Source organism: Lagopus leucura, unplaced genomic scaffold (assembly GCF_019238085.1).
Source record: "Lagopus leucura isolate 7727_CA_CO unplaced genomic scaffold, USGS_WTPT01 Super-Scaffold_100014, whole genome shotgun sequence".
NCBI classification, from domain to species: Eukaryota; Metazoa; Chordata; class Aves; order Galliformes; family Phasianidae; genus Lagopus; species Lagopus leucura.
The window spans coordinates 17753360-17767771 of record NW_024962268.1 but is presented as its reverse complement, the minus strand read 5'-3'; the positions used below and the strand labels follow the sequence as shown (position 1 = coordinate 17767771).

At 43.4% G+C, this 14412-nt stretch overlaps 1 protein-coding gene across 1 annotated transcript in view; it reads right to left on the bottom strand.

Moving 5' to 3' along the window:
* CCBE1 (collagen and calcium binding EGF domains 1) overlaps window positions 1–14412 on the bottom strand; it is a 90038-nt gene that overhangs the window by 7936 nt on the left and 67690 nt on the right. Inside the window, exons 4-7 of the mRNA XM_042875435.1 lie at window positions 11012–11146; window positions 10128–10265; window positions 5911–6017; window positions 794–914 (exon numbers count right to left, since the gene is read on the bottom strand). Of these exons, the coding sequence (XP_042731369.1) occupies window positions 794–914; window positions 5911–6017; window positions 10128–10265; window positions 11012–11146 (501 nt within the window). The remainder of the gene's footprint in view (window positions 1–793; window positions 915–5910; window positions 6018–10127; window positions 10266–11011; window positions 11147–14412) is intronic.

The following is a 14412-nucleotide window of genomic DNA, read 5'->3' as shown; positions in this document are numbered from 1 at the left end:
AGAAAGACTGCACAAGTGGAGACAAATGAAGGGCGGTTCTGCGTGTAGAGAATCAAACCTGGTAAGGAATACCAGCTTGTCCTTGCTCAGAGTATTCCACGAACTCAGAACAGTACTAAAATTCCCTGCATTTACTGCTAGCCCAAAATCAGATTTGCATTCAACAGTTAGCAAAACTTTAACCACCATCCTGCAACCACCATAGGTTGCAGGATGTCTGGCTTAAGTTAGAGAATTAGGAACTTTGCTTTTCTCATTGTTTCAAAAATGAAGGTAAGAGTGTAGTTTTACTGTTCAGGTTTCTTTGAATCCTGAGCACAACATAAAATCAAGAAATTAATTCTTGCAAAACCAGACAAGGAAAAATAAAACATTTGGCACAAACTCCCACAAACTGAAAGCAGATCTTCTGCTCTATTAACAATTTTAAAATAATAGGCATTTCTGAGATGTAATGCAGGGTGCTTAAGACAGAGTTAAGAAATGGGGAATGACAAGTGAAGCAGGTGAAATATTGTAGGGAGAGGGAGAAAATTAACACATACAGAACAAAAGCAGCTTTGCATGCCAAGAAATATGGGGAAACAAGGAAATACAAGGGACTGTTGTTAGACAGTTGGCAGAGGATGACTGAATAATGACCAGTGTGTTTTTCAATTTATTACAAATTAAAATATAATCATAGCAATCACAATACGTAACACATGAAATCCTGTTATACTGGAAGACTGAAGCTTATTATTTTTTCAAATGGCAGTAATTCATACCCACATCCCTCTGGTCTGTGTCTTACCTGGAGGGCCTTGTTGGCCAGGCTGTCCCGGGGGGCCAGGGATATATGCGTTAGATGCAAGCACTTTTTCACCAGTGATTTGCTTGCTAAGATCAGCAGCATTATTTGGTAGCAAAGCAACCTGTCAAAAGCAAAAATCACTGTAAGCTCTCCATCCTTAAGCTGGATAAATAGCACTCTTGATTAAGCTTTCATGAGGACAAATAGCATATTTGTGTACTTCAGAAAAATTGTAAAATATTTATTGATATCCATATTCATAATAAAACTGTTCTGCAACCTTAGTCAGGATTACACTTCACATGACATCAAGCAACTTAACACATGGAGAAAAGAAAATGCAACCATTATTCCCTGATAGAAGTAAAATAAATTAGTTCTGCAGCTAATTCTTAAAGGCACACCAACAGCACATGGCTGTGCAGATGAATTGCCTGATATTGGGGCACAGGACATGAGAACTGGATGGGAGATCCTGGAGATTATTTACACTTCCTGCATCACGTACCAAGGATTGGAAGATACCACGTGAAAAATACGACACCATTTGATTTTAAGGCATTTATACATTCTGGTACTTTACTTCCCTTGGGATGTGGAGCCAGCATTTTGTTAGTAATCCTGGTTTTACCTATAAGGCTGCCCACCTTCCAAGTCATCACGGAAATATTGCAAGTCTATCCAAATGGAGGACACAAACAATTCAGGTGAGATACAGCAAAAAGCTGTGAAAAACGGAAGTCTGATAACTGCTTGGCATTTCTCAGAAAACTTCTCTTTCCTCATTTGAGTTTCCTTCTGTTCATTTTCTATGCTTTTTCAGGCCAACATCTGCTCAGATATTTACATTTGAATTGCTGCACAAGCCCCTAACATCTCAGTGGTTTCAATGGGAGACCAAAATGCTTTGTAATCACACTGTTTGACCCAATGGAGCTTGCATCTGCTCTGAATAAAGACACAAGGCAAAAGCAAGTAAGAATGCAAGGAAAACTGCATGCTGTGGTTTAAAATGTCATTAACCATTAAATATCAATTCCTGCTTGCCCAGATTGAATGTATTTAATAATGAAATATATTTTAAAATATTCTGCAAGTGCTTAGTGTCTCCAGAGGAAGCTGAGGGGAGAGATGATAAGCCAGAAGGTCTACAGTGAGAAGTTTATTAATGCTGAATGGGCTGCATGTGGAGTGGGGAATTCTGCTCTGCCAATCTGAGGAGCTGTTTCAGCAGGGTCAGGATAGATCCACCCCTGGGTCATCTTTGTTGCTCACTGGACTCTGCAACATTTGCATAGGAGAGGAGCATCAACTAATATGTATAACTCCTGCCTTCTGTTAGTGGTTTTAATCAGTTGTTTGGAATTCCCTGCACTGTTCTCAGGACTCCTCCTCATGCAATTATTTGATATATACTCTCCTGCCCTTCACACAAGCTACATGTTTGTAACGCACTGAAAAAATAGTAATGCTATGCACCTGCAACACCTACTATATGTGGGCAAATTTCTTTTGGCAAACAAGTTATTAGTGAATGAAAGCACATTGAAGAGCAGCCACTGCTGCTTGCAGTTTAAGGCTGAATGCACCAGAACAGTTCTGAAGGAAGAAAAAGGAAAGAACACTGGAAATGCAGAGCTCCCAGTGGCACTTCATAAACAATGGGATACAAAATATGATGAGAGAAATACAAGGGTTTAGCAGCCATTCCTGACTTGTGCTTTGGAGCACATTGCTGCTCCAAAGGCAAGGTGAATGCAATGAATATAAACTAAACAACAAGATGAAAGCCTTACAGGAATCCCATGTGCTCCCTCCTCCCCTCTGGAAATCAAGCACTTCACAGAAGCACCACAGGGTGGTGATTTAGCATGCTTGCTGCTCTGATGTTGGCCTTTTGCACTGTCGTGTTGGATTTTCAACAGAAGAAAGTCTTCTTCATTTACCAATGGCTCTGTCTGCTGACAAGCTTTGGTCAGCACACTACAAACATGAAAACCTGACAGCACTGTATTGTTGAGGCAGTTTTAAAATGAAAATATTTTTGCTGTCATCAGTGAGGCTCAAACAGGTGAGGAGCACTTCATCTCTTCCAGCCTTCCTCAGCAGGAACACTTATTCACACTGAAGAAAAAGTGAATGTTTCTCCTTGAGAGTGGCCACCATTGAGTGTCTTATTAATGGATCTTCTCTTCAGAGCTTGGGCCCATGTGAGGGAGCTGCTGGTTTCTGCACAGCCCCTGCTGTGAACAGCTCTTCAGATTGTACTGCAAACGGCCAGCCTGGATTAAAAAGATGCGACTCATCATGAAGGAGATTTGGAAGTGTATTCTTTTCTGTTGCATAAATAAAATACTGGCTTTTTCCTGCCAGCAAGGCTGTTTTAACAATAACTTAGTTTAAAAAAAGATCACATAGCTGCTGTGAAAGCATCTACACATGCTTCCCCACTGAGTCAGCTGGACTTAGGCACACACTGGGAATGCCAAAATACCCACGATCTGGTCTAGCTCACTGCTCTTTAATACCTTCTGGACAGAAAATGGCTGTTACATGCACTACAGCCAAACCATGTGTTTTTGATATTGACTCACATCCTCTCAGGGGCTGGCTATACTCACTAGCCTAATTTCTGTTTCACCTTTTAACTCTACAAGGATCTTGATATAGAGTGACCTTGACTTTCTCCCTCCACAGCTCCAAATCTCAGTGGCCCTTGAAAAATATTTTTCCACATGCGTGCAAATATTAGTGAGGGACTACTTTAAAGAAAGGCATTGCTAGAGATAAGATCCCATATATTCAGTGTTGAATGTTGCATGTGGAGTTTTGGGCAGTTTCTAGATCTGTGGTCTATGTGACTCTGGTAGTGCTTCTTGGTTGTGGAATTCTATCAGTGATTTCTAAATACAATTTTTAAATATACCTGCTCCATAAGATCTAGCCGTCCCCCAAATCCAAGAACTCAACTGCTTACTTGATTTCTTAAAAAACTGACGGTGTGTCAGCATGTCAGCACGTACCCTGCTTTTCCAGCTTTCTGCTTTTCCTCCTTCCTACAAGGCCTGAGATCAGTCTAGATCTGCCCACAGCCCTCTAGAAAATCAGGAGAACAGTGCAGCCCATTTGATAACCACGTAAGTTGAATTTCTGTACTTGATCCATGAACTATTCTCATGTTGGATCTGGAATCCGTGCCGCAATCCTCGGAGAAGGTGCTGATGACATCAACCACCTCCTTTCACCCAACAGTTTGTGCACACTCTAGAGGCTGCAGTGACATGAGTTCAATTCCCTCTTTTCCTAAGAAGATCCAAAACCAAACTTCTGACCTCCAGAAGCACATTCCAATTCACAGTTGTAGCATTTGCAGGACTGGATCCTTCTGAGACTCTTCTGCTATACATAATTTGATGTGAAGTTTGTAAAATCAAAATCTTTAACCACAGGAATAAAGACCAAAGAGTTATTCCCATAAATTGTCTGTCTGGCAGCCAGTAATGAATTTTTATGTACAAAACAGAAAGCTTCAACCGCAGATACTGAGATGGCCACAGGGAGCTGTTAGAGAAATGCAGAAGTTTTGTGTCTCCTTGGGCAGAGGAGCAGCGTGAGGCCAGATCTCTTCTCTGCGTGGGTAAAAGCTCTGTAAGGGGCAGGGTAAGAGATGCTGAAGGCACCTAGGGATCATCTCTTCGTGCTCTGCATGTGGCTCAGCTCAGTGGTCTTTCTCTGAGGATGCCAAGTTAATCAAGTCCCACAAGGAAAATACTTGGGTACAATTTAGTCCATGTACTACAACAGGAATTATCATTAAGGCACAGCTACAAGTGCGACAAGTGCACACAGCACCAGAGTGTGCCAGGCTCTCAGGACTCAGGCTCCCAGCGCTGATGAAAACTTTCCCTTAATCCAGGCGATTCGTTTCCACGCATTCCTGCTGCAAACAGTTGGCCAGCAGCTCGGTCCCAGCGCTCAGGCAGCCGCGAGCTGCTCAGCCTCCCAGCCATGGACGCAGGCGCTCCGCAGCGCGGCTCTGCTGTGTCCCGCTCGCTGTCCACTAGCAGGAGCTGTCTGAAAACCAGAATGTCTTCCACGTGCAAAATTCTGTCACTTTTCACGTTTGTCTTCATACGGGTTCATAAGGAAAGCAAGTTTTTTTGTTCGGTTTTGGGGGTTTTTTTTTTTTTTTTTTTTTTTTTTTTTTTTTTTGAGATTTTTGAAATAAAGAATATGTCACACTTCAGTGTATTTAATTTTAGTGAGGTAGATTCCTTTCTCCCTAATGGAATTACACTGAATGAATAACATTAAATTCAGCAGGTGAATATACCAATTTATGTTTTGATGCAGTGAAATTAATTGAGCAGCTTGACTGAAATGATGACAACCTGCGAACATGGACTGCTTACACTGACCCTGCAGAGCATTTCCATTTCAGAGAACTGAATATTTGGAGGAAGTGTCACCAGAAAAGGCATCTGCACCTGCGTACTTGGTTCTCCAAACCCTGTGTATCTGCATTCTTTAAATCCTACCAAAATGCAGAAGGAGGTCACATATAGGAGCAGACAAAGTTAAAGGTCAGGGGATGTTTTTGTGTGCAATGTAATCAACTAAAAACTCATGGCTGAGGCTTTTTTTCTTTTAACAATCAAAGCTGATGTGCGTGCTAGTGATGTTTTATGTCTAGCCACACACCTCCTATTTGGCAAGCATCCTGTATCAACAACTTGGTAGTGCAAAATCATATTCTCCCACGTTCCCTCATCAGCAGAATGTCTTGCACTTACATATACTTGGGGTGGATCAAGTCCAAAATCCTGTGTGTTCAGAATGAATGAAAAACTGAGGACAGTGCATCTTGCCAAGAAACCTGGGCTCACGTTGCAAGAGGTTTTGCCAGATCCTGTTACCATAAGCTTGAGTAGTAATCTGCTTACAAGCAGTGCAGAAGCGTAAGGAAGAGATGCTCTTCCTATGCAATTTTAAAACACGTTGCCATCATCTTCCAGGGCAAAAGTGTGATGTGGCAGTGACAGTTCCAAACACCTTAATTTATACTCAGTTGTCACAAAACACGCAGGTCTCGTAACATGATTGATCAACGTTCATACCTTTTGCTTCAGTTGTAAAACCGTCTGCTTTATTTGATGAAATTCCTTACAAGAGGCACAGCATGTCCCTGGTTTTGCCACGTTTTCAGATTTCTCAGAAAGTCCAGCTGAAAGAAAGCAGTTTCCAATACAAATATAAAGATCCAAGGAAAAGAAGTTCATAAAGTAATTGCAAAAGCAACTGGAGTTTGAAAGGTCGTTGCATTCCCCCAGACTGTGAAAAGAAGAGGCAATCTCACCATTATTAATGCCTTGACTGTGAGCTGCTATACAAGGCTGAAAAATTTTTCAGGGACAGCTCTGAGCTCATTTTTAATGCAGCTGTTTCCAGTTAACAGTCACCAAAGTATTTATTTTTTTAATACCTGAAAAAGTTTACACCCCTTCTTTTATCTTTGCACTTAGGGCAGACTGTTCCTACAGGTCTGTCTGGATTTACAGTGCCCTGAAGGAGCAAATTTTCATATGCTGTAAATTACAGTATAACTCCTCACAATGTGACCATTTCACTCACTCTGCACATACTGCTCTTTATCATCATGCTTTTTCCCCACGTGACGGGAGATTGGGATTGAGAGCAATGATAAGGATTGAAATCCACTGGAGTGAATGGGTCACACCAGTGAATATGCTGTAAGAACGGGATCTTTTCAAGAATCCTTGAAATGATTTGAATTGTAAAAGATGCTGCAAGTGCTTTTTTGTATGTGTCCTTTTCCTGGTCCCATACTCAATGAATCATTTCTGCATCATAAACAAACAAGCTTGTTTTGACAGATGTCCACTGAAAGAGAAACGTGGTTTCCAAAACACATACTTGCAAATTCCAGATAAGCATTTTTTCTTGCACACACAGTTGCTGAGAAGCATAAAGTACACAAAGGCTCTGCATGTGATGTGTGGCCTTGTACGACGTCTCCAGTGAGGGTTGTCAGACACCTTGGCACACCGATCCCTCAGAGCATGCTTTGTAACAGAAAAGCTGCGGGTTCTCCTGGAATGTACTTAGCTATTGTTTTACATTCCTCATATCAGCTTTAACACCCTTCATCTTTTCCTAACTGTGTACTGATTATGAAAAAGTCTGCATTGTTTTTAATACAAGCAGAATTTTCTAATACTACATAAGTCACGTGCTACTTGACTTTAAATGTCTGCAGCGTCCAGTAAGAGACACTGCAGCCATCAGATGGTTACCTACAGACCATCAATGCACAGACTTTGAAAAAACTTGTTTTCAGTAGTTTTCGTCCATTGGGTGTAATATTTTATCACATAAGCCCCTGTCTTACTGCAGATAGCAAGTGGGACTGCAAAGGCAGGATGCTGGAATGACCACCAGCAGCATGGCCTTGGTGTAAATCCTGAATCAGTCAGAAGATCAGGAAGCAAAGGCTGGGGGTTTTCCCAGTCACTACCTGCCTGCACAACACTGCAGTCCTATGGCACTGTGGTAATCCACAGCTCTCCTCCCTATTTCATTTAGCATTTGTCTAAAAGTAAGCTTCCTGCTTTCAGAGCTTCCCAGCCCTAGTTGATAGCGCATGGCTGAACAGCTTTCTGTGCTGTGCTTGGATGGCTCAATGTTTATGGTCAAAAGGTATTCCAGGGCCTTCTCCACTGACCTTCACATAAAATGGTTTCACCAAATTACAGCTGTTATGTCTCCCTGACCATTTGTTTGGCCACAGCCTCTCCAAGAAGGACTCTACCATTGGTCATTTTGACTCTCACCAATGCCATTTTGCCCATCTCTGACAGAGCTTGCAGCACGTAGGGTTTTTTTTTTCATCTTTTTTTTTTCCTCCCTTAACAAGTAGCTGTTAAGCTGTTATCAGGACACCTCTTCATATTTCTACAAGGCAAATTTTCTCCTGACTGTAAGTCTGCACTGTGGTTCTCTCAGGGGTTCACCCTTGTCAATTTTTTTCAGCTCTCTAAAAACATGAGAGTGCTCTGACATGTTCACCATCAGACCTTGGTAAGATTTACAAAAGCCCATTTAGGGAGACATTTTTAAAATGTCCTTTTTAAAAATTTCTCCTAAAAACTGTGTTTGATGCTATTCTTAACCAAATTTGTTTTAGTAGGTTATCTTAACAAATGAGTTCCCTCATACAGCACACACACTGTGTTAAGAAATGTTGCTGACAGCAACATGCGGTCATAGAGAGAAACTGCCAGAACCTCTGCTGTTTGAGACTCCAGCAGTCCCACCAGAGTCAGTAGAATTATGAGCAGATTAAGCAGCAGTGAATTTGGCCTCTTCTTTCATCATAAAATGCAGTTTACCTTCCAGAAAGATGTGGTACATGGGGCTGAGGACTGCAGATAAATAGGGCTGTAACAGCCCGTGGAGGTGAACAGCGCAGGGGTCAGCTAATGTTTGGAAAATACCACACCAGAGAGATTTCTGCAAACCCAGTTGGACTGATTTATCTGAGGAAGAAGTCCAATAGTGTCACATAAGCAAGTGTGAGCTGTGTCCCCAGAGAGGGATGGAATCCCCTAACTCATACCAGACATGAGTGTTGATTTGCCCAAAGAAGGAGTCATCCATCAAACACTCGCTCTACCCCCATCTGATCCTGCATCAGGACCAAAATATGAATACAGACAGACTAAAGCACGGAGAAAGCCAGAAGCCACCTAGGATGGGCCAGAGGGACAGGCAGCAATCAGCTGCAGCCTCCCACGCATGGTGCAGACACTGAGGTCACCCACCAGGATCAGTTTGGCCAGCGTTGAGCAAGACACTTACATAACCTGTTTTCATTGCACAGGGAAACTAAAGTTACTGCAGAGAAGGCTTCAACTAGCCCCATTTAGGGAGGGTTTCTGAAGCATGAAGTCCAGCTCATGGGTGACACAGAGCCTTCCATCTAAGCAAGGTACTGGTGAACCCTTCAGTGCTATCAGTAAGAGAGCAGCTCAGGGAGCAACGTGTTGTCTTTGCCCTTGCTCAGAGGGCTGATGCTGGACGAGAAGGAGATGCTGGCAGAGCAGAGCTCTGCAGGAGCTGTGCTGCGGGCGGTCTTTGCACGGAGGCTGCCTGGTGGATCATCTGTGTTGCATTATCTGGGCTCAGCCTGCTGAGATGGTTTAATGTGCCTGCTTCAGAGCGGGTGGCTCTATTGTCTCTGTCAAACACAATGTTACTGTGGATGCAGGAAAAATGCTCCCTGTTCTCGCGTCCCACTAACAAATCCAGAGCGTTCAGTGGAGCTCACTTGTAGCTCAGAGCCAAAAACAGTGCTCAGGCTGCAGCCTCTGTGCATGGCAGGATGAGCACAAGAGATAGTTCTCCAGCAAACACACAGAAAGCGTAAAACTGGAGAGAGGGTTTCTTGAAAATGTTTCTTGAAAACAGAGTGCAATTGTTTTTATGGCTATGTCAAATTGCCTGTTTCAAATATTAGAATGATTTCCACAGCCCTGAATGTTTCCAATGATCAGTTATCCTGGATGTTTCAGACATTACCCTGTCAGTAAATATGAATTAGCCAGAGGAAAATTTAGCTAAAAATGCTATTTGCAAGGGGATTATTTATGCTGTATGTATTTCCTTAATGCCCCCCCCACACACTTATAAAGGAAAAATATCCAAACATTTGAAAATGACAAGAAACAACTAATGTTAATGGAGAGGTTCCAGCCACTTCATTTGATTTTCAGGGGAAAATGAAAATTATAAATGGCTTTGGCCATCCAGTGAGACTTAGAGCACCCATTGATACATGTGCTCAGGCATTAACAGATGAGCTTAGGTAAGATGCCATTCATCAGAAGAGTGAAGTTTCCTTCTTCATTTCCCCCACCCTCTTTTTTTTTCTTTTCCAGAGCACAGATTGTTGTCTTCCTCCCCGTTTTTAAAATTGCCCTATCAGTATTTAATCTTCAGAACTCTAAATACTGTAATTTAATAACTGGGATGAGGTCAACAATTTCAAAGTCACTTACACTCTGCACACATTCATGCTCTGAAAACAGCAGTGAAAAGGAAGTACAAGCCCTTACTCTCACCCCTTTTTCGTCACAAATTACTTCCAATGGAAAAAAACCCCATCTCTTGAGCTCTGGGCTGTCCGTAGCCTCTTTGGGCAAATAGTGCCAATGCTCCATCATGCACACATACAGCAGTGCTTCCTGACGGCCAGACGGAGCCTCGTGTGAAGCAGACCCTTTGACCCCAGACCTTTAACCCCGGCGGCACGTACCTTTATCTCCCTTGGTGCACGTCCTGCCATCCTCCCCCCGGGTGTAGCCTTCGTGGCACTCACACCTGTAGCTGCCCACAGTGTTGACGCAGATCTGTGAGCACAGTGTCCCATTGCTGGCGGCACACTCATCGATGTCTGGAGATGAGTGAGAACAGAAAGTGTCCTGAAGCCGGAGTTTTCACATCTCGGGTAAATAATAATCTTCTTTTTGAAGTACCAGGAGATTTGGGGTTTAAATAAATAAGTGGCTGCAGTACTGTTGCTGCTTCAGACCGGAGCTCTGTGCAGACCGACAATCATTAACACACCCGTCATTTTATCAGTGAGCACTGTGTGAGTGTTTTTTGCACCAGGCAGCTCACTAAAAGCTTCATCCTGGCAACCCTGGCTTCCTGGCACGGCAAACTAAGCAGGACACAACTCCTTGTGTCAGCCACATGAGTGCAGCTGCGTGAGAACTGCAGAGAACCAAAGGACAGTGAGAACTGTCCTGAACCAGATCCTTCCCATCTGAATGGAACCCCAAGGACTGGTTGTCCTAATCAGGCATGGTTATAGTGCTTTGAGGGTTACACCTAGAACCGTGCCCCTCTTCTCAAATACTACTCATAACCTGCAGGAGGAATTAAGAAAGGGAAAACTGCATCACCCTGATGCTTCAAAGCGCTTAAGTGTATATGGCTTTTTTTAGGTACTGCCCACCCATAATTTCAGGAGGATTTAGGCATCTTAGTCCTGGGGACCAACACTCAGCAGAATTAAAAGCCACATTTAATATGCAACTGTAAGGAAAATAAAGAAGTTTTGAAATCTAAACTGACCCCTAAAGAACATGAAGAAGGAAAATACGTCACGAACCAGAGAGAAGCACTTCTACCCACCCAGGCAATACGGCTTCTCCCTGTTCCTGTGTCTCTCCCGATCGTAGCGGTACCCAGGATAGCAAGTGCACAGCACCCGTCCGAAGTTATCTGTGCACTGCTGTTCACAAGGAGCTTCAGCACACACATCATAGTCTACGGAGAGAAGTGCACGGTTAGGAGACAGTATTCTAGATGTGGCCTCACCAGGGCAGAGGAGAGGGGAGGATCACCTCCCCCAACCTGCTGGCCATGCTCTTTTTAATGCACCTCATGGCAACTGGGTTATTTATTAAAACTGGCTTCTAAGCAAGGGATACTTATCCAGTTTGCAGAATTTAAGAAGAATTTTCAGGAAAAACCTAGAAGTTTTTTGCTGTTTTCTTCCACAGTCTTTAAGTACTGATCTAAGCATTTCATATGCAAAGTACTGAGAAATACAGTATGGCAAACTGCCAAATCCAGGTAGAAAATATATCACAAAAGAAAGTTAATTAAAATCATGCAGTAACTGTTCATACCTAGCTATAAACCTCCTAGCAAGGAACACACTGCTGCAAAACCATCATCACCCCTAATAACAGCCATGTGAAGATCAGGATGCATTCCGTCACTAGCCATGCTTGTGAGTGAGATCCCAGAAATCTGCCTGAGGTCCCACTTCAAAACCCCAGGAGAAGGAAGGAGCAGCAGGAGCATCCAGCCTCCATAGCAGCTCAGATCACCCTGCTGAAGGCTGGGTTTTATGCCACAGCCATGCTCTGAGGTTATTTCAGAGGAGTATCGCCCTGCACACAGTGATTCACAGTGCTTGGATAACCCTGCAGCGACAGGGCACTGTGTGGCCAAGCAGAAGCATCTGACCTCTGCTCCAGGCATAACACACAACACCCAAACCTACGTGTTTCGACTGAGTTCCCAGCAATGCACTGTCTTTCCATACACACAGTATAAAATGATTAAAACCCCAACTCATTACTGACTCATGCTAATGACTAGCAGACATCTCTGCTGGTACGATGATTTTTCCAAACAATTAAAATGAATTAATAGATGGAAAAGCAAGTGAAACCACATTTGCTATATGGAGTATTCAGAACACATGTGAACAACTGTGGGCAGAAGTGACTGGTTATAAAAGTGCTCCAAATGGGGCTTAATGAGCCACGGTGTGCCAGCACCAGTATGGCACACCAGAGCTCCTTCAACTGAAAAATACTGTCTCAGTGCCAAGCGTTTCCTCTCTGGTACTTGTTACCTTGTGAATCCTTTCTTTCCATTGCACTTCACAGTGGGTTGGCTTTAATGCCAGCTGTGTCCATGGTGCTGTGGTTGGGGTGGAATAGCGTACATGCCTGGGTTTGGAAGGAAAACATGGCCACTGCCTTCAAACTTGGACAACCTTCTGGATAGTTTGGGCTTTTTCACTGACACTGGGGATGCAAAGTTTGGAACTAATAGTCACAAATATAAAGGGCCAGAGGCAATTTTTCTGAGCATGGCTGCTATTTTATTTTTCCACATAGATGTGGTTGATTGCAATGACTGGCCTCTGTGCAGCAGCAAAGTTGGAGTACTAGGTGCTACATGGAGCTCCTGGCACTGCTGCAGGCTGCAGGCAAGGGATGGGGCTGGATGGTGCTGTAGCACATGGGAGCACGCCCTTGCTTAGCTGAGCATGCCTGTGCCTTAGGCAGTTGCCCTCACAGATGCTGTATTTAGCCTGTTCCAAAATTTGGCCTGTTCAGTCTATTCAGAGCTGAGGAAGAATGATCTCTGTCCTCACTGTGCTTCCATGAATAGACATACACTAACAAAATTAGGAAAAAAAGAAAAAAGAATATAATAAAATAAAATAAAGCAACAGAGCTGGAAGGGGCCACCTTCCACCCAAACAGGATTAACTACGTGCAAGCCTTTCCTCAGATGTTCAAGTAACCCACACTTAGGAAGCCTTCGGGGATGGTACACCCCACATTCCAAAGATGAAGTATCCTTGTAAAGGGTAAGATTTTTACTAATGCCTGTTCCAAATTCCCCTTAATGCCATTAAAGCCCATTATTTTTGTCCTCCTCTCCCTGGCCATGAAGAAGAGTTTGCTTTCTGCTTTGCAGCCTTTTCGCATAAATACTGCTAACAGATCTCCCTTCAGACTTCTTTCCTCTAGACTAAACAGGTCCCATGTGGAATGACTCTCTTAGGAACGAGGCAAAACTGGACAAAAGGTGCTGTGGCTCTTGGCTGTGGATACCACCTCTGCGTGCTCTGAAGCAATAAGAATACAGGATTCCTCACATATCTGCCCCTTCTTCACCAGCCCGGTCTCAGGAGGTTTGAGGACAAATCAAAGCTGCACAGCAAGGATCAGGCTGTTTCAGACTTCAGGAAAATACGAAGCACTGAAGGAAATAATGCCTCTATACATGCCTCAATGAATTCAGGAATGACAATGCAACGCAGAAGGTTGCACCAAGGAAGTTTCTTAAGTAGCATTAGTGAGGAGAGAGCAGATCTTCTGAGTATTTGTCTGTCATGGTGTGCTTTGCATGAATTAGCCTGAATTAATTTGGTGAATTAGCCTGAAGACAGGAAACTCAACTAACAAATCATTGGTAGGAAGTCTGCTCTTCAAGAAGCTGCTTCAGACTACAGCTCTACTTTAATGTCAGCAACACTGTGAGGCAGGACCTGCTTGGAGCTGTCAGTTTCTGAGTCAAAGAAGAGGAAAACTATTCTGGTAAAAGTGCAAAGATCTCATTTTGGCCTGATCTGTTGGCCAAGTAGAGTGCAAATCAGACACGCAAAGGAAACTCCTCTGTTTCCCAATGGTCATGGATCCCTGCTCTTGCAACTGAAACCTATAGAGAGACATTCAGCCCAATGCCAACAGAATGCAGGACACAGCAGCAGGAACTCAGGTACACTAAGCTGCTACACCAAAGATGGAAGAGGAAAAACAGGACAGAAATGAAAGATGGACATGGGCAACCCTTTGGAGAAAGAGTGTGTTCAGATAGCAGCTGCCGAAAAGAAAGGCTGGTGTGCAAGGGAAGGGTCTAGGCCTCTTCTGACCCTTCTCTCTGCAGCCACTGCTAAATCACAGAGAAGGTGAGGCTGGAACTATTTCTCTGAGCTTTAGCTTGCCAGCACTGGATTAAAAGGTGCAGATGTGCTCTAACAAGCTCACATCTGCAATGTATTTATGTGCCTGTCTCAAGATATGCATTTCATGCAGCTCCTCCTCCAAGACTATGCCAAAACAACGTGCAAAGAGCCAAGTGACGTATTGTAACAGAGTAAATGAAAGAACTGCTTCATTGAATCATGTTTCTCATCCCTACATCAAAAGCCCAGATTGTCTTGGATGTTATAGCAGCTGCTGTGGGCTGCAGAATTCAAGGCAAAATATCTACTGAGCTGA